The sequence below is a fragment of the Gasterosteus aculeatus genome, chromosome 13, assembly GCF_964276395.1.
Source record: "Gasterosteus aculeatus chromosome 13, fGasAcu3.hap1.1, whole genome shotgun sequence".
NCBI lineage: Eukaryota > Metazoa > Chordata > Actinopteri > Perciformes > Gasterosteidae > Gasterosteus > Gasterosteus aculeatus.
Window position 1 is genome coordinate 13,963,243 of NC_135701.1, and position 19,817 is coordinate 13,983,059.

Genomic DNA, 19,817 nt, shown 5'->3' on the forward strand with positions numbered 1-19,817 from the left:
ACTCGTTCACAGTTTTCAAGTTTGTTTCAAGTTGTTTTCATGCATCTCAATATACCAAATACTGTTATCCCTGCCTACACGAATGAAGGGGATTCTTTAAATACAAATATTACCCCAAAAGTTACCTAGTCTCCAAACATCTGAAGTAATTGGAGTAATGCTTTGCTCGCCTTCCACATATAGCTAATAGCTAACCCCTAAATTACATCACAAACAAGTCTGGGCATAGTAGTATAGGTAGAGTATACACCAAACAAACAATTTAAGGTAAAGCTTAAAACTTTCCTCTTTGATTTTGCTTATAGTTAGGGCTGGCTCAGGTTAGCCCGGACCAGCCCTTAGTTAAGCTGCTATAGGCTTAGACTGCCGGGGCAATTCTTAGGACACACCGAGCTCCTCTCTCCCGCTCTCGTTCTACAATAATTCACGTTTTATTAATGCACATGACTAATTCAGCTTCTCTCAGGGAGTTTTTTGTGTTTTCTCCCCTAGCAGGTCTCCGTAGATCGTAGTTCCTTCTGGACCCTGGTCCTGACACTTGCCGTGGTCCTGCTGACGCCTGCTGCTGCCATCATCATCATCATTATTATTTTAGATATTAATCATATTACTGTACTCGTAAACCAACATTACCCTCTCCTAAAGTCTCTGTGCTCTCCCTCCCCACAGGCTTCTGTGGATGGTGGTTCTATCTGATGGTGGTTGCCCCTGCAGTGGTCCTGCTGTGCGCCTGGCTTACTACTCACAATTACTTGAATCATTTCTGTCATAGGAATTGCATGTATTATACATTGTTCGTTCTGTACACATGGCATCCATTGTAGTCTGTCCATCCTGGGAGTGGGATCCCCTCCTCTGACGTTCTCCCTAAGGTTTCTCCCTCTTTTTTTCCCTCTTGGAAGGGTTTTTTTCATTTTTTGGGGATTTTTTTCTGTGCCGATGGTGGGTTTTGGTACAGAGGATGTTGTATGTGTACAGACTGTAAAGCCCTCTGAGGCAAATTTGTAATTTGCGATTTTGAGCTATACAAAATAAAATGAATTGTCCATACACAGTGGATTCATTATTGTTAGGCGAAATAAACGTAAATGCTTTTCCTAACGAACGGTTAGAGGAGTTCATTATTTAAGATGGTCTGAGCTTATAAACTACTGCACAAAAAAGGATGTGCTGATTTACCTTGATCAGTGATTGGCAGGTGGCATGATGAAATGATACGGCTACGCTAAGTCCGAAGCTAAGTCAGATTTACAGAATATAGCACAGGATTCACGTACATGTTTATCCTCTAAAACGCAGGCTGTGAAGGTTGAATTATTCAACGCTGTCTGGAACAGATCCTGGTGACTCCTTTGTTTTCTCCCACTCCGCGTTCCACCTTTATTGTAAGCTCCTTCAAAGCACTGTCTCTTAGGAGCGCACGACATTCTGTGCTACGTTCTAACGCGTGCTGCTGTGGCCTCGCGGATATTCGGCGAAGAGGACAGTCAATGGTTTTGTGACCATGATTCTTCTGAAGCGGATCCCACGTTTGAATGCGTTTGCAAGTGTTCTTCTGGTTTAACATGTTTTTTCCACGTTTCCTCCAGATCAGAGACCTTGAGGACATTTGAGGTAGATTTTTTTCTGTTACTTTGTACCTCTCGACCCCTACATACTGTGCGTATGTTGTGATGCTCGAGAGACAGGGAAACAACCACAAGGATCTAGTGTGCGCTTTTCCATCGCCGCTATTACATAAATGAATCAATGAAGGAATGAAGGAATGAACATGCTTTTTCGCATAAAATATACAAGATGTCGACCTCAAAAGCAGAATAAAAGATTACTACACAATTCCACTAAACTGAAGCTCTCATTCAAAATGAAAGGAAAGCATGAATAGTCATTTTCAACAACAATAAAGCATTTGTCCCGTACTTATCTTGATTTTCCTCTTATTTATTTATTTTTGAAGAAAAACATTTTCTACCATCAAGGTTATAAAACAAACAGAAGCTGCACTTATAAAAGAGTTCTGAAGGGTCGGGAGCTGAATAGTTTCCTGTGCTCATTCTTTTCAAAACACATTACATTTTCCATTTCCTTTACACAACCATCTTTGAGTCAGACAAAAAAAAACCTTGCAGACTGAACCCTGTGATTGGCTGCATGCTGGAGGACGAGTGAGGAGAGTTAAACTCTACTGATTACAACAAAGTTCTTGCAGCTCTAAATGAATGTGGCGAAGGCACAGACACACTGAGCCCAACTTCCACTGTGGACGTCACATTAGGATCTCCTTTAACAGGCCTGCTCTTTTGGCTCCGCACAAGGCTATTGATTCCCAATCATGACGGTACGTAGTCGGGATGGTTACGCCCGCACTTGATCGGGTAAAACTGACAGTCCGTTTGCACAAATGGAACCATGCCTTCCGAGCTGCAGCCCCAATTGTCTTCCTCACAAAGACCACTCAACATTCAGACATCACGTCCTTATCAGTCTGCCCCTCTGCCGCTTTTACAAACATTTGTAACCGACGTGGGATGATAGTTCAAACATTAAAGCCACCGTGGCCATGAGCTCAGATATCAGTGTGTGACCTTTTGGGGCGGCGGTGACGGCTATCGCCTGGTATTAGCAAGGTTCCTCCGTATTTCTCAGTAGGACAAAAGTCATTATAATGATGTTTATAAATTGTGAACTATTCAATAGCAAAGAATATATAGTGAAATAAAATTAAACAATGAAGGAAAAAAAACCTGTATAAAATGTCACCTGTACCTGTACAGGTTCTAACGTGGAACGTTACGCATCTCTTCCACGTCAAAAGCTCCTTCAATCATCACAGCTGTCAGTGTGTTTTAAAGGCAGATATAAAAGAGAGCCGTCAGCCACTTGTTGCACGCGCTAAACTAACACCGCCGCATACGTCATCATTAGCGTTCAAATCAGTACAGATGCTCACAAACCCACGTGGGTTCATCTTTGCGAAGCGCGCATCTGTGCAGGTCCGTGCCAGAGGCGCGCAGCGACTCCGCGCTTTCTCTTTCCCGCATTGTGCATCGGAACACTGCGCCAGCACACGGTAGGTGAGCTTCTTTTGGAAAGAAACAAAAATCCAATTTCTAACGACAAAAGTACGTTATGGAGCTTAGATTTAACACAAGTAGAGGTCATTGCAGCAAATGTTTTAGTTGAGAAATATGGAAATGGTGCAAACAGATGCTTGAAGTCGGCATCATTTCAGTTCAAAACGCTCCAACAGAGACTTTTCAGTCCGTCGCATCGCATCGTTCCGTTTTTATCTTTTTGAGAAACCAACCAGTGAATATTTGTAATGCGTCGATGATTGTTCAAATAAGTTGTTAAAATGTCTTTGACATCTCTATTCATCCTGCTTTGCAGAGATGATGCGCAAATAATAAATTCATTTTTATTTCTCCTCATGCGTAATATAGCTTATTGTTTTTATAATAATTATTTTCATAATGCTGTATAATTGTACAGGATTATTAACGTGATGTATTGTTATCGTGCGATGCTATAATATCTGATTCAGACTTCAATTATCGTTACGTTTTCATTACAAATATAATATTATAGTATATAAGAGGGAACATATAAAGACAATAGTTTTGATAGCCACAAAAAAAAGGTTCACAAAACTGCATGTGTGATCCGGGTTGTTACAGACAAGCAACACAATGGTTTTATAACCTAACAATCAATCAATCTTCATATAATTGCCTTGAGATTACTTTATTTTAATGCCCCTTCTGTACTGTTAGGATCAAAAATGTAGCTAAATTGTAAAATTCCCATTTTGGGCGAATTTAGTTTATTTTTTATCAATTCTTACACAGTCTCAATCAAATAAAAATGCAACAGGTTGTTTCACTGCCGGGAGAATCCATTATCCCTCTGCTCAATGTTTTCTTATTGTCACAGTCCTTTATGTCCCCAGCTGAGCTAAATATCATTGCATGCAATCAATGTAAATTGTAGACTGCACATAAGCTGTCCAGTGTGGATAACAGCGCTTTGCTTTGATATTCATTCTTTTCTCAAGAATTTGATTAAATAACTAAGAGGTACCTGCCTGACAGTAACAGACAATGTCTTTGGCAAAACAAAAACAAAGTAGGACTCAGCATTTAGTAAGTACGTGATTTTGCAGCTATGGGAAGGATAAGAATTAGAAACCGCCACTAGAATTTGTACACAGAACTCTGATCTGTTCTGATCAGCATTCAAAAGAAACGTTCCCATCTAATATATAAATTTGGCAATATGACGGTAGAATGGATCTTCATCCGCCATTCAGTCCGTCCTCGGCCTCACAGTGATATTTCCCTGCGTGTGGTTGAAGACCTGCACCTGTCTTTTATCACAATTCATGATTTCACCCCTCCAAGGTTAACATCGGCCCTTCGGGATGGAAGGCACGGGCAGCGGCTGGGCAGCGGAGCTCACTCCCCCGTGCGTGACGCAGGAAGCCGGCGGTAACGCCAGTGGTCGGGTCTTTGAGGTGGCGCTGCAGAACGGCTCTACCAAGCGCAGCCCCCAGTTCGTGGGTGTGGAGCTGTTGCAGTCATTCAAGCTGCTCATCATTCCCTGCTACACTCTGGTGGCCCTGGTGGGCGTCCTCGGCAACTACCTGCTCCTTTACGTCATATGCCGCACCCGTAAGATGCACAACGTCACCAACTTTTTCATTGGGAACCTGGCCTTCTCTGACATGCTGATGTGTGCCACGTGCGTCCCCTTCACACTGGCGTACGCCCTCAACCCACGCGGTTGGGTTTTTGGCCGCTACATGTGCTACCTGGTGTACCTCATCCAGCCCGTGACGGTCTACGTGTCCGTCTTCACCCTCACTGCTATCGGCGTGGACAGGTGATTCACCGACAATTCACATAATGCAGCACGTGGCTTTTCAACTTGATGCATTTATTCATATCCATCTGGTTATGTAAATTAAAAGATAATAGGTTGCACAATTACTTAACATGAGTGTCGTTATCTCTTGTCGCACAGAATTGCACCAACAGATTAAATTGAACGAAAGCCCCGGGATGCAGTGGAATTGTTTGCCAGCTTTGTAAATACCTTTTTCCATAGTTTACATGCATAGTGTACATAGGGTTACATCAGTTTACCCACATCTTCTTTATATTATCTAATGTAAGAACAAGAATCTGTGTATTATCATTCACCTCTATAAAAAGGCTGCTCACACTAAACTACACCTCAACAACGATATTATGTAAAAATCTTATTGTTTGAGTTTTTCCATCTGTAAATCTGCCTGATTGAAGGATGGAACATGATGTATCAGACTACTTTCTATTGGTCAAAGGTAAACTTGGTTCTCTTCACAGCAGAACGCCAGAACCCCCGAATTCTGCTTTGTCTGCTCACCATGGATACAAGAGCTGAATTGGATTAGAATTTTTGTGAAACCTTTGCGGACGTGATTTATTATCATGTCCTCTCATGTTGCTGATGATGATTGCTGATGCTGGTGCTTAACAGCCCAGAAAATAATTTGTTTTTGTAAAGGGATGACTTGAATGATTTTTTTTTTTTAAACGTATCCCAACAGCGTAATAAGGACGATCTTATCTAACTGCGGGGGGAAAGAAAACCAGACCAATCTCCGCCCTCTCTCTCCACAGATACTACGCCACAGTTCATCCTCTGAAAAAGCGCATCTCTGTGTTGGCGTGCACTTACCTTCTGTCCGGGATCTGGCTTCTGTCCTGCGGTCTGGTGGCTCCGGCTGTGGCTCACACGTACCATGTGGAGTTCAAGAACGAGGGCTTCACCATCTGCGAGGAGTTCTGGATGGGCCAGGAGAGGCAGAGGCTGGCCTACGCGTACAGCACCCTCTTCATCACTTACGTGCTGCCCCTGTCGGCGCTCTGCATCTCCTACCTGTGCATCTCGGTCAAGCTGCGGAACTGCGTCGTGCCGGGCCACCACACCGAGAGCCAGGCGGAGGCCCAGCGCATGCGCAAGCGCAAGACCTTCCGCCTGGTGAGCCTGGTGGTGGCGGCGTTTGGCGTCTGCTGGCTGCCAATCAGCGTGTTCAACGTGCTGCGCGACATCGACATCGACTTGATTGACAAGCGGTACTTTCTGCTCATTCAGCTGCTCTGTCACCTGTGTGCGATGAGCTCCTCGTGCTGCAACCCTTTCCTCTACGCCTGGCTGCACGACCGCTTCCGCGCGGAGCTGCGCAAGATGTTCACGTGCCGCCGTCGGATCGGGATCTCGGCCAATAACGGCGCCACCGCCAGCGTGGTTTTGTGAAGCGCTGTGGAGTGGGTTCGTTTTTCGGAGGGGCTCTCGGCTAAACTCTTCGACCCAATGCGCCGAAAGTACCTCGGCAACTCTGCACAGCCCTCCTCTAATGATGGGAGACTCTCAATGGACAGTTTGAAAAAAAATATATATATCATTATCAATGTAGCATTACCAGATGTTTAAAAAATGTTTTTACACATACTTATAATCTTGCAACTACATTACCCGCAATGCAGCTCAACCTCGAGCAGATTGGAGTTTCTGGGGTGTAACTGCTACATCAAGCATCAAGCCTCCAGCAGAGATTAACAGCAGGCTGCAGAGGTCTGGCAGGCTTAGAGTTACTTCTCTCTATTTCCTCCCTTGATTGTCAAAGTTGCAGTTGTCAGTGGCAACCAGTGTTGCTTCAAGTCACAATATAGGAGGTTGCTGCGGCTTCCCCTGGAGCCACAAGTCTTTGCTCAACCTTTTGAGAAGACTTATGACGATGCATTGATGTGCACACTTGGTGTTCTGTAAGCCCAAACTGTCAACTGACAGGTGTGTTTGTACTATTAAATATATTGAGTAGCCTTATTAGTTCAACTTGCCTTCTTTTTTTTTTTTTTTAACAGTAGGCAACTTTATTGGAAAATCGCGTTTCACCACAAACTATATTGTTATTGTTAATGATGAAAAGAACTAAACCAGCAGCATGTTAATCTTGTTTCTACACTTCTGGTGGCCTGAGCTGCTATTGTGTACAATAAAACATCAAAGTTGGCAAGGAACCGTATTACATATTATATGAGGGCCACTAGTTTGTTTACGTAACTGCAGCGGTCAATAAAATATGTAGCTTATAAAAATAAATCACACATTTATGTACATTCTTATTTAAATAACTTATGAAGGTATTGTCCAAACAATAATTATAAGAAATAGCAGAAGAACGTGGTGAAATAATTAGTGTCTTTATTTAAAATAAAACTACATTTTGCACAGTCACTTCATTCAGAACTGTAGTATTATTGCGTAGTATTGCATCATTCTGTGCGTTCTTTGCGCTCTCACTCCGGTACAAGAAGAACCAACAACTCTCCATCCATCAAAATCAGACACACAACTCATGACAACGTTTTGAAGGCACAGGTTGACAGTCTCAACATTAATATTGCTAGAATGGCTGCCAAAAAATAAAATAGTCATATAAGTGACATAAATGTTTACGTATTAGTGTAATTCAATTACAAAGACAAGGCTGGTTGCTTATACTTGATACATGGTTGATTGTGGTTTCTTTGATTATTTGTTTCTCTCTTGGTTTTCACGTAACAAATACAAGACCACAGTGCTCAAAATCTCACATTATTATTAGAGTAGTTTGATTCTGCACTATTACTTGCATAATATTGTAAAACAATGTGCATAGGCTTCATCTTAATCACATAAGAGAACATTTAAAAAAAGCGCTATACCTGCTGGTGCACATCTTATCTATGCACGATACATCGCAGCTGCTTGCTCTTTTTCTTTTATTGCTGGTTTTCTAAAGAACCGAAAAAACAGGACTGGACAACCAGCTCTGGCGAGTTAAACGATATAGGAATGATTGGTTAAAAAAACATAACATGCAAATCAAAAGGTTCAACAAAGACAAAAAGAAATTCAATGATTCAGTGAAAATATTTCAGTGGTAAAAGTTAATGTGCCCGAAATTATAAAAACAAGCAGATAATTAATTTTGAATTAATTTACAAATTTTTGGATGCTTGTTTAAAGCTACGTACATCACCAGTCATTGCACTTAAATAAATTACTCCAAGCCCTGTTTCACAAGTCAAAAAGGCCAAAAAATAAAAATTGTATAGATTATATAGTGACAATTATTTTTAAATTCCAGTACCATTAGTGTCAAAACAAATACATTCGTTCGTTCATACAAAGCTGTTTTATACTTACTTGTTATTAAAGGATCTGGATCTGTGACAACAGGCCTGATATTGGGTACCATTAGTTTAATAAATAGCAATTCACTACAATTATATGGATGTATTCAGGAAAGCCATGTTAAGTCAAGCCCAGTGTTGCTTCACACATAAAAGAATAATCTCCGTCACCTCCTCACAGTGAGGCAGCTGATTAATTTAACATTTGTAGTGAGCCAATACAAGCCCGGGTATCGGGACTGAAAAAGTTGGATCTGTACATCCCAATTAGTTACTAAATGTCATTACAATTTCCGGCTGAAACTAAGAAAGTGCTCATGCTCTTAAGACCCGCATTGAAATTGTATCTCTCAGCACACAGTGACAACGGTACAAACGCACAACAAGCGCCACTGCGCCAGCGGGCGTTACCTCACACCGGTTTGCCTGAGTTGAGGGATTGCAGGATGGCGGGCTGCTCGTCTATGACGCGTACCAGCAGGTTGTCGATGTACTCCTCCAGCTCAACGATCTTCGAGTCCTTCTTGGACAGGTCGGCTTGCTGCCTCACCACCAGCGTGATCAACTCCTCCTGCGTCAGCTGGCTGAACGGGCCGCTGTCCACCGATCCGTTCGCTACCTGAAGCAGAGTGAGGCGAAGCAAATTCAATGGGAGCATTGTAATGAAAAACCTTTGATCGGTCCAATACATTTTGGACAGGTAAATGTAATTTACAGTGCAACAAGGATGACAAATGTATCTTTAAAGACCCCTTGACAATTGATAAGACAAGTTCCTAATTCGGTCGGGCGGGTGGTCTGTACCTGAACCTTTCTTGGTGTGCTCTCACGGACCTTTGTCTCTTTCACAGCGGCGGTGCTGATTGGATGCTGGCTCTCTGAGCTCATGGGCTTCACTGGATGAGGCCTGGAAATGAAAGCACGTAAATTACAGCAATGCCCTCCAAAAGGATCACTGCAAGTAGGTACAAAGGTATGCAAAGCAAGTTCATCTTGCACATCGTTCCATTCGGATCAGAACGCTCACATTGAAAGTCAAAATGTCGACAGTTCCACAAGCTTTCTAAATAGTTTCCCCAAAGGCAAATATCAACACCTTATCCGCTTTCCCAATCATCAGCAGGAGGCCATAAGCAACGTCTACATAAACACTCCACAAATGCATTCTTTGTAAATTTCCCTTTTCAGCTCACCTGCGTTGAGTTAAGGCTAGCCCGCCTCCATTGCTACTCTGAGCACTGACCGGCTGAACATCCGAGGGTGAGACCCATGCCCGCAAAGGCGCCTTTCCCCCGGACAAACCTTCTGAAGGAGATGCTGGCTCCACTTCCTCCAAGACCACATTGAGGGGTTCTGAGGACGTCAGCGTAGAGCTAAAGGGTTCAGCTCCAAAGGGATCTTTGCTTCCATTAAAGTCATTTTCTGTTCTCTCATCAGCTGAGGGCGTCGCTGCGATGGCCCTATTCCTGGCGCCTCTGGCGGAGAGGACTTCAGGAGCCGTGGTCACGGTCGTTTCCTCTTTAAGTTCGGGCTCTTTCCGGGACGTATAAGTATTATCTTCAGTATAAGTTGTGGAAGGAAGACTTTGTTTTTGTCTCTGTGAATTCCTTCTTTGGAAAACTGGACTGACCTGATCTGAATCAGCAAACGCGTCGGGCTGTTTCTCGTGACTGAAAATGTCATCATGGTTGGCTGGATTCATTAGCCAATCTTCTACTTTGTGCTCTTTTTGTAACCTGCCGGTAGTAAAGGGATCTGCCTCTTGGTTGGTCTTCGGCTGTGCCCACGGGTCTTTGGAGAGAAGCTCAGTACTGGGGAACGGGTCAAACTCCACCTTGCCCCTCATACCTGAACCATTGTCCATATATTTGCCTGAGACGACTGGCGTCACAGCCCAGTCTTCTTGCTGCACTGGCTCCTTGCCACTCGCCCTCTGCCTGGCTTTGGCCGTGGGAGCCTTTTTGTCCACGGAGACTTTGACTTCCCTTTCATCGCCCGGGGTCGCTGTTCCCGAGTCCATCTGGCTAGCTGATCTGGGCGAACGCATTGCTCCGGCTGATGGAAGCAACGCCCTCCTCGGTGCGTCCCTGGATATCGGCGGGAGACTCTTTCTGCTCGTGCTCACAGGTGCCGAGGCTGCTGGCAGATTGGGCCTGGTGAAAGATTGCTCGGCGGTATTCTGGCTGTGTGTTTGAATGGAATCTGCCACAGATTGAGGGTCCGGGGGCGCGACTAATTTAGGGGGAGTTGGGGCTGCGACTTTTTTGGGTGAAACGGGTTTGGTCGGCTGAGATTGTGTTTGATAATGCCTCATAGCAGCACTCTCCTGTGGGAGTGGAACCGTAACACGGAGTTCATCCTCCTCCGGGCCGTCCACGTTCATCTCCGAAAAGTCACTGTGCTTCTGATTGACTTCAGCGATTATATGGTCCCACCTGGTGTGCCCTTGCACTCCGTGCCTCTTTTGAGGAAATAGGGTGTTATAATCAGGAAGTGGTAGAGACATATTCCGGCCTGGTTCGTCTCGCTCTACATATGAAGGGTTCACGATCTCTCCAACAGAAGCAGGTTTTCTGGCATTTTGGGCCCCATGTGCTCTGTACAACTGTGGCACAGGGGCTCTTCTTTGCTTATCCGCCATCAGTGAAGATTGTTCCAATCCTGGAGACAAATCCTCTACGCTGCCGCGAGGAGAACCGGACGGGCTTTGACTTAGGTTTTTCGGAGACAAGTATGAGTGGAGACTGGAGAAAGTGTCGGGGGATTGAGACGGGACACTAGAGAGGGTGGATTCAGAGGTGGCTGGGGAAGGACACGGCTGACTGGGGGGGGTTTGGCAGTCAGCAGGATCGGACTCCAGAGATGGAGCATATCTGCCAAGGAGTGAAAACAAGGCCTACAGGTCAGTGTGACCAACACAATCAACTAAAGTCATATCCACCAATGCACAACCCATCACCAATTTGACTAGCATCTCCCACGGCGACAAAAACTATTAAATTCCCAAGTCAAACCGCACACGTTTTAGGCCTTTAACAGATATAGTCTCAAGTACTTAAACGCTGCACAAAATTATGACAGAATTGTCCGTGAAATTATCCACTGCGTAATCTTACCGGCCAACCAACAGACAGAAAGGATAATGGTCACGTTTCCTTGCATATTTTCCTTAGTTGTTTTTTTTTCTTCAATATGTGACCTCACATTGAGAAAACAATGTCGGCTAGAAGAAACTTCCATTATTTTACTACTCATTCCAACGTGCCATCAAAATGTGCCTACGCCTAACTTCCATCTAGCAAACCCTTTCAAAACAAAGGTAACTGTTATGGTGTCAATAATCAATGACAAGACAAGCCCCTTACCATTCTGACTGAATCCAGATCCACGCACAAAACAAACAAAAAAAACTAGGAAGAAAAACTAATTTGCGATCACTGCGGACGTCTTTAAGCCTGCGAGTCAGTCACTCCTTATGAGCCTCTGGCAGGCTACAACCCGTTCCACCAACAGCGTACAAACGCAAGCAACACCCACATTCATCTGCACAGAGACCAAACTGGTCAAACCGGTCCGTCAACCATTGGCCGGAATTCAAAGTTTTGGTCATTGAAGGCAGTCACAAGGTAGAAAGGCTTGTTTCAGTGCGGACCAAAGGTGAAGTGTTTTGGCTTTCTTCATTTACATCTGTAATTGACGTGTGCTTCTTACTTGAGCGTGGTTGAAAATGTTTTACAGTATTGCTCTGTATACACGTGCTGCCTTGGCTTGTTTAGTGATTGTGACAGTGAATAAGTAAAGAGGAACATTGTTGACCCTGAATCTTATCGTCTTCTGCATCTTTCGCCAAGCGGTTCACGCTTATACTCATACCTTTACGATTTGTTTTAAACAGATTTTTCTGCGAATTCAGACAGACAACTTAAAAACATCCCCCAAATACATATCGTTGACCCCTCAGTCTGCTTCTCTCTGAAATGTAGTCTGGGAGTGAAGTTGCAGATTCAATAGTGGGAGAGAGTTTGACGGGTTTGCAGCAGTGGGCGGGGCTTAGCCATGGGACTTGTGCTCATTTATATAAAATGCGTTTACCAACTAAAAGGACAACAGCACCTGCAGTTGCAGTCCTCGTGATGGCGTTATCCACATTCCAGTAATGCAATTCTCAGAATAATGTCCCTACAAGTCACCAACAGCAGCCCCAGTGTCATAACAGCGACATTACAGTTCACTTTATTACATAACGTTAGAGTAACTTGAGAAGACCTACCTGGGTTTGACTGCAGACACTTTAGCAGTGCGGTTGAGGAAGTGCGTGGCCGAGGGGGGTTGCTGGTTGCTGCTGGATTTCTGATAATCAGCCGGTCTTCCATTGTCAATGCCAATATCAATGTCCTCAAACGGAGTGCTGATCGGTTTATCAGGATCTCCTGGGTTGATGCGAGGAGTTGCCGTGGGCGGCTCCTCTTTTTTCTCCTCCTTCTTTCGGATTATTCCAAACAGAGACGACAGCCTGTCGCTCATGGAGGCCTCCTCCTGTTGTCGTTTCACCTCCTCGAGCCGCCGACGCTCTGCCGCCGCCGCCTCCTCCTCTTCCTCCTCCTCCTCTTTCTGCTTCTTTCTCCTCAACTCATCTTCTAGGGAGCGCCTCTTCCTCTCCTGTTCCACTTGTTGTCTGCGCTCCTCTTCCTCCTGCAGCCTCTTGGCCTCCGCTGTGCGCCTCTCTTCCGTCTGCCTTTTCTCCTCCTCCTGCTGCTCTTGGTGGCGCTGTTGCTCCAGCGCAGCCCTGCCTGTAGACCCACGCCTGTTGGAGGGAACGGGTGCACTCAGAAAGGGGTCTACGGAGACTTGCTTGCGGACGTCCTCCACGGATCCTTTGCCTGAGCTATTTAGACTGAGGGTAGATCCGCTGTGGGGATCCGTCTCCTCGGCGTAGACGTGGGCGCCGTTGACGCACATGTTGTTCTGGTCACTGTTGCTCTGCTTGGAGCGACCCAAGAGGGAGAAGGTGCCCAGAGACTGCTTGCTGTCAGAGCTGCCCGTCCGCTTGTGTCCAAGGAACTTGAATTTCTTTTTAACTGTGGGAAGGGAGAGAAGGAAGCATGATTTTCATTGTTGAAGTGTAAAACGTTATTTAACTTTCACCACGCCGCAGAGGTCGACACGGAGTATGGGAAAGGTTACCGTCAGGAGAGTCCGCGTTGAGGCCAGATGAGCGGCTGCCACTGAGAGATGAATTCTTCTCTGGAAGGGTCCCCAGCGTGGACATGGATTGCGAGACGTTACGCTGCAGGTTTGATTTTGGAGCAAAGAGGGTTTTGAGCTTGGATTTCATCTTCACGCCTCCGGACTGGTTGAGTGACTGCGTGTCGGCCTCTCCCTCGCTGTCCGTGAGCACCGTGCTGGAGGGAACGATGGCTGAAGCGGAGTCAGAGAAGCCGTCCTTTTTCTTCCCGCGGACTTTGTCCTTCAGCTTGGAGATGCGGGAGCGCGGTTTGTCCTGCATGGAAAGATCCAACATGCTGGCTGACATGTTGTTTCTCATGAATTGGATATCTAGCAGCACCTCGCCTCGCTCCTTGTCCTGTTTTCCACTCTTGTCCACAAGCTTGAACCAACTGCGAATGACAGCAAGAACAAATCAGATATTAAAGATTTCTGCAACATCATTGGGATTTTTTGGACAACAAATAAGCTTTTTACATTTTATACATTAAATAAATCATTCTGTCCGTCCCATTGCCAACTGTAAACCTAGGGGGAAACCCTGCATACATTTTTGCCAAAACGTTTGTTCATTCACTAAATTGTACATGGATTTGTCTTTTGGGGATTATCAAACTCTGAGAAATTATGATTATGTTTTTAAGAAAAAAAAAATGAAAAAAAGTGTACCGTACTAAAACGGCTATAAATATACTTAATTATTACTATTCATCGTCTTTTAACATTAGTTCTGAAAAATGTTTTCATTTGAGAATGTTAATCCTTTAAGTGACAGATGATATTACCTTGATCTATGATCTTAAAAGAAAAAAATACATAAATTGCATTATTTTCCGTACATTAACAGATTATATTAAGCTTGGGTACAGTTTCCACAATTAGAACCATAGAAGTAACTGACTTAATGCCATATGGCCTCATTAACACAAGAACGATACATATCCCTTGTGGTGCACAACAGTTAAAAAGGATTCAAGTTAAAAATAATATATATATATATATATATATATATAAAAAAAACATAACATTTGCTTGTTGTTAATAGCTGACTCCAAGCGCTTCAAATTTGACGGTGGGGTGTTCCACGCAAAATGCCAAACACAGACGAAGCCTGACAATTACAGCTCTGCCGAGGCTCACGTCCTCCGTGTCAAACAGGAACTGCACCAACTGACAGCAAGGGAAAGGTGAGACGGTTCTAGAGAAGTCTTTCTAAAAACACGCAATTAGTGCAATTACATTCTGCCACGTTATGCTTGTGCAATTAAAGCCTAACCTCAATGCTGAATGTACCAATAGTGTAGCACAAGTCAATTATTCTAAGCCTTAACATTTCAAACTGCTCTACAGCAGAACCTTCCAACTGTGTCGCTTACAGTCTGTTGACAATTGGTAACAAACATCTGTGCTGACAAGTTAACTTTTTTTAAAACATGTTCAAAATCCAGAATGTGCCAAACACTTTAGCATTACAATGTAATGTAATACATGTACCTTTATTGACTTAATTTCTATGGCTTGTTTTCTGTCAAGCCCCCCCTTTAATCATACAGGAACATTGAAAGCAACACATGTCACACCGATTCTGCTGGATTTATTTGTATTTCTTCAGGTCCAACCACACTTCATTGTTATTGTATTTGTTGATATATATATCATATCATCTCCCATGTTATTGTGTTACGATGTGTGTGTTTGTAGGTTAGTGATGTGAAGCTGCACCTCCCTGTAGCTCGGCTCCCACTGAACATTCGTCCCCAGTGTGGAACGACCTTTGTTGGGTCGTGTGTGTGAAGAAAGAGAGTAATAATGCACTGAGAAAGGATTGTTAAAACCTGTGAAGAAAGACCCTTTAGGTCACTGTGTGATTTCCTCTTTGATGACTTGGAAGAATACGACGTGGACCAAGTACAGAGTGAAGTACAAAACATGCCTTTGCATTAACCAGACCGATATCTGAAGTTCACGAGGAGTTTACCGCCTGCGGCGTTCCTCCTAGTGTCCTCCATTGCAAATCTCCAGTCAGCAAGCAAGCACATTCCTCAAACGCCTTCAGACACGCAGGGGGGTGTTGTGCCGTACGAGATGGATCATTGAAAGTCACACCGAGCCCAGTTTAAACATTTCAAGACAAACAATAGCGAACTAGACCTCACCAGAAGGACCGGATCACGCTTTCTCACGCCAAACAAGAGGCTATTCTCGTCTTGACGACGTCTGTTCGAGCAGAGAATGACACACAGCTGGCTGTATGGAGACATGCATTACAGCCTTTGACAGGCGGCAGGGTGTACATGGGTCGGTTATTTGCATAGGAACACACGGCTGTACACAACACACGCTCTCAGCAGTCCTGCTGGGCAGGTTCCTGGGTTAATTGTCAAGGGCACTTCTCTTTTCACGTTTAATGATTAACAGGAGAGAGCGGATGTATCATACGAGTGGAGTCAGACTATGAAATAAAAGTAGTGTCGATACTGTAAAATAGTGATTACCCCAAAAATATCACTTTAATACTCACGGACAGGTAATTGCATTGCAAAAGGGTTTCAATGTATTCATAACATCAAATCTTACAAATCATTTATAGAAAAGGCAGGAAAACATTTAATATTGTATGATACTCTGAAGGGCATTCTCGTGTTTAGTGGTTCAAAAAAAGAAGAAAAAAACTAACCAGAACATCTTCTATTTTAGTTCCACTGCTCTGCTCTTTGTTTACAAAATAAAACGATACGGCTCATGTGTCTCTAGAGAAACAAGAACTTGACCCTTCCGTTGCTGTTCAATATGTAACTCAGTATGTAGACCGGAGACATAAACTCGATGAAAGAACGAATGTGATGATGGATTGATTGATTACGTTTTTTAATCATAAAACATTAATTGATAAAGACATGCAAGTATAACGCTCCAAACGTGTAAGAATTGGTAGCTTTTTGTTAAGCAATTGAAATCTTAGAAAAAAAATAAAAGTGATGGAGTAAATAAGCCTCCGGTTGGTCTCAATTGTAATTAGCTACAGCCATAAAAAAAAAAAACTTTTAACCCCTTCACACCAAACCTAAATTTAGTGACCAGTCAAGTCTGATAATTTGTGACAATACAGGACTCATTTTCTCATCCAAGCATAACCGAACAGCACAGTTTACACCATCTTCCTCTCGAACACACTGCATTCTGCTAGGCGACGGGAAAACGCCCCTTCAGCAGGACAACAAAGTCCTCGATGTCGCGGCCTTCATCAGCAGGATTGTAACCGGACACCTCGCGCTTCACGGCAAAGACTGCAGCACACGACACGCTGCACCTTAAAGGAGACGCAGGGATGGAGGCGAGCGGGGAGGCTGGAGGACCGGAAAAAGCTCACGGAATGAACTTTGCGGTTAAAGTGGCTTATACCCACCGAGCAAACACAAAGATAACAGATATGACGGTACAGTAACCAAGGGGAACGAGGTCACTGTATGGAAGTAGTGACGAGTGGGAACAAAAAACAATCTCACGTTTCATATCCAACCAGCGCTCGTCTTCACAAATACGCTGACGGAAAAGGGTGCGTGCATCCAAATTAAACACCAATTCAATGTTTTACTTTGTTTTGCGGCCCCTCCCTCGTTGCGTCAATCCACACGTCACATCTGGGTGTGAGCGAACCCATTAGGGAGTAAAGCACAGAGGAATGTGCAAGAAGGACAGCAGCGATGCGAAATGCCAGCTGACAGTTGAAAAGTTGGCGTCACACTAATTGAAATAAAAAGGTCAAAGGCCAAACGTTGGGCCTGATCGAGTGGAGAGGAAGGACAGAGGAGAGTGTTGCGATTAGGATTATCTTAGTCCGTTTACCCACAACCTCCATAGTTGTCTGTTAAAACAACCCTGAACAGGAATAAGGGGAGAGACGATCCGTCACATTGTTACGCCTTTCAGGTTAATGGTTTTCTTTATTACTTATCACTGTAAGTGTTTTGTACTAAGTAGACGTTCTCATTAAAATACTGTATTGTTGATTTTGGCCTCTACTTATCTCTGAAATTATACTTGGCTTGTTTAGATTTGAAAACTTTACTTTAGCTATACAAATCAGGACCTGAAAAAGGTGTTAAGTGCAGCTGTTTTATAAAGATTTAACTAAACGCCCAAAGATACAATTAATTTAAATTATTTAGCAGAAATAGTTTCAGTGGTCCTCAAAATATGGGCTCCGGGATATGAGGCGTTTGTTTACCCACCTATTTAAGTTTAACTGAGCCCTCAAATTGGGTGAGTCATGAAGTAGGTGGAATTACACGGAGTGTGTCTGTGAAACAATTTCGTCTTGTGAAAGTTTGCGAAGTCCCTCGATACTTACGCAGTCTTTTTGCGAGCGTGGTCTTCGTGCAGGTCCAGCAGGTGGACCACGGCTTGGCCCAGGAACTTGTCGAGGCCCACATGAGCGCGGTGCATCGCGATGACGTACAGCGTACACCGGTCCCCGTTGCCCGGGTGGAAGAGCGGCAGGTCGAACGACGCCTCTTCCTTCCACACCGGCTCGACGCTTTTCTCGGACACGGTGGTGGAGAACTTGTCCTTGGCCACCTGCATGATGGCGTAGGCGTCGTTGGTGCCATTCTTCCCCTTGGCACGCAGGTTCCGAGCCTGGTGGACCGTTACCTGGACGCTGGTGGGGAACCACTGCGCGCTCGCGGCGGCGAGAGACATCGCCGGAAGCCCGCGGAAACTCAACCAAAAGTGAGTCCGGGTGGTTTTTAGTACCGAGTTTACTACGCCGGGCTGTTTCTGAGCCTTTCGCTGGACTCCGGTCTACCTTTCGTTGTCCTCCGCTGCTGTAGGTTTGAGTGAGCGAGCGTCTCTTCGGTTCAGGAAGCTCAGGTGGATGTCGTAACTTAACGTTAATACTTAACGTACCCCTCCCCTCCTCGCCGTAACGCGATCGCCCAGACTCCAACAAACACTTAGTTGACACTCAAGTCAACCAGCTTTAGCGTTACTACCGACCAACCAGGAAGTGACCGCGGTGTGACTCATTTCTTAGAGAGGCTTTCATAAAAACAATTCACTTGTTTTGCCTCCGCATTGTAAAACGCCCCACTTCCCTGATGTTGAGAGGTCCCACCCATACTCTTCATCGTGCTGCCCGATTGGCTAATATTTCCGTCCGTTTTTCAGGTTCGTCGGTGATTGGACGGTGGAGGAGGAGGAGGAGGTCGTTGAGACATGGCGCACTGCTAAAAAGTAAACTGATCAGGAGTCAGTTTATTTTTGTTGAAGTTATGAACGGATTTGAAAAGACGATGGCCTCGCTTCTTTTCATTGGTTGGTTCTTCAACAACATTACTGCAATAAAGCCAGATTTAGTCTACTATGTACTGTTTAAGAAATTAAATAACATTAGTAAAAAAGCAGACCTATAGATTTTAAAGGATAAAAGTCGTCTCACGCCGAACACTGTAGTATCATCTCCATCTTGATCTGTCTCCCAGGACATCATCAAGATGATAAAGGCCACAACGAAAGCAGTATTCCTTTTGGTAGTTACTGGGGCTGAAGTTGAATAAAAATATTGAAAATCAGAATAATTTCTTTGAACGCTTGTGTGATGTGAAAAAGTAGCCTATACTCCTGAGACTCAATGTTTTAGTAGAATAACATTACAGATAGAATATATACTAAAGCAAGTGTGCACAGACATGAGATAAATTACTCAAGATGCGTTAGTTACCTCGACACAATTACATCAAGATTTATACTGAATCATCCACAGGAAAAGACTCTCTCCAAGTCATGATCATTTTCATGTGTACATCCTGAATACATCCTGTTTACAACTGATTAAACACTGCACACAGGATACATGCTCAACAGACTTACCATATTAGCACAGTTATGTCATGAATACTTCCTCATAAAGAACAAAGGGAATAAACGATGAGCTGCATTGAGAAACACCATTTTCTGTCTATGTAATTTCCTGAATTGCAAGGAATCAAATTGATAAGCAGAAGTAGACTTTTGTAATTCTACTCAAATGTGAAGGCCACATTGTCATGTACTTCAAAAAGTCTGATGCTTAAAGTATTTTGTGGGCACTCATTGAGATACTTTGAACACCTGTGAATAAATAATGGTGCGATGTATTACTGTTATGTCAGTATTAGTTGTACACATTTGTCATTGAAAAGACGTCATTGAGATTTGTCTCACTTGCGAGGATAACAAGTTTCTCTGCCACCCAGGAGGGGGCACTCATTCCTGCCTTACACCAGAAAATCACCTCAGCTGGAAGTGAACATTGAATCAAGAGACTGGGGTTTTATTCCTTCTGAATCTACTTGATAAGTCGGGCTGTTGGAGTGCTGGGAGCTCAGC

The 19,817-nt window shown here is 44.1% G+C and overlaps 2 protein-coding genes and 1 long non-coding RNA gene across 4 annotated transcripts; 2 read left to right on the forward strand and 1 right to left on the reverse strand.

Annotated features, from left to right (window-relative positions):
* The first annotated feature begins 2,978 nt into the window (after positions 1 to 2,978).
* On the forward strand, positions 2,979 to 6,866 carry prlhr2a (prolactin releasing hormone receptor 2a). The gene is made up of 3 exons (XM_040195378.2): positions 2,979 to 3,070; positions 4,401 to 4,881; positions 5,664 to 6,866. The coding sequence occupies exons 2-3, from the start codon at positions 4,421 to 4,423 to the stop codon at positions 6,298 to 6,300; spliced, it is 1,098 nt and encodes a 365-aa protein (XP_040051312.1). The 5' UTR covers positions 2,979 to 3,070; positions 4,401 to 4,420; the 3' UTR covers positions 6,301 to 6,866.
* Positions 6,867 to 7,231: 365 nt separating this feature from the next.
* rab11fip1a (RAB11 family interacting protein 1 (class I) a) lies at positions 7,232 to 18,608 on the reverse strand. Of its 2 annotated transcripts, XM_040195366.2 has the most exons (6): positions 17,800 to 18,562; positions 13,407 to 13,840; positions 12,493 to 13,300; positions 9,416 to 11,095; positions 9,027 to 9,129; positions 7,232 to 8,841 (listed from the first exon to the last, which is right to left on the reverse strand). In XM_040195366.2, the coding sequence occupies exons 1-6, from the start codon at positions 18,147 to 18,149 to the stop codon at positions 8,635 to 8,637; spliced, it is 3,582 nt and encodes a 1,193-aa protein (XP_040051300.2). In that variant the 5' UTR covers positions 18,150 to 18,562; the 3' UTR covers positions 7,232 to 8,634. The 2 variants fall into 2 exon arrangements, with proteins under 2 accessions (XP_040051300.2, XP_040051301.2); XM_040195367.2 differs by lacking the exon at positions 9,416 to 11,095 and having other exon boundaries at positions 17,800 to 18,608.
* Positions 17,802 to 19,585, forward strand: LOC120830609 (uncharacterized). The gene is made up of 2 exons (XR_005713923.2): positions 17,802 to 18,179; positions 18,618 to 19,585. It is a non-coding gene; the product is annotated as an uncharacterized LOC120830609 (long non-coding RNA).
* Positions 19,586 to 19,817: the final 232 nt, after the last annotated feature.

Bases quoted from the DNA above. Each gene is read 5' to 3' on its own strand.
- rab11fip1a (XM_040195366.2), bottom strand. From the start codon at position 18,149: ATGTCTCTCGCCGCCGCGAGCGCGCAGTGGTTCCCCACCAGCGTCCAG. The intron at 9,130-9,415 runs GTGAGCTGAAAA...TTTCATTTCCAG, and splicing joins CTAGCCTTAACTCAACGCAG to GCCTCATCCAGTGAAGCCCA. The intron at 8,842-9,026 runs GTACAGACCACC...ACTCTGCTTCAG, and splicing joins GCACACCAAGAAAGGTTCAG to GTAGCGAACGGATCGGTGGA.
- prlhr2a (XM_040195378.2), top strand. From the start codon at position 4,421: ATGGAAGGCACGGGCAGCGGCTGGGCAGCGGAGCTCACTCCCCCGTGC. The intron at 4,882-5,663 runs GTGATTCACCGA...CTCTCTCCACAG, and splicing joins ACTGCTATCGGCGTGGACAG to ATACTACGCCACAGTTCATC.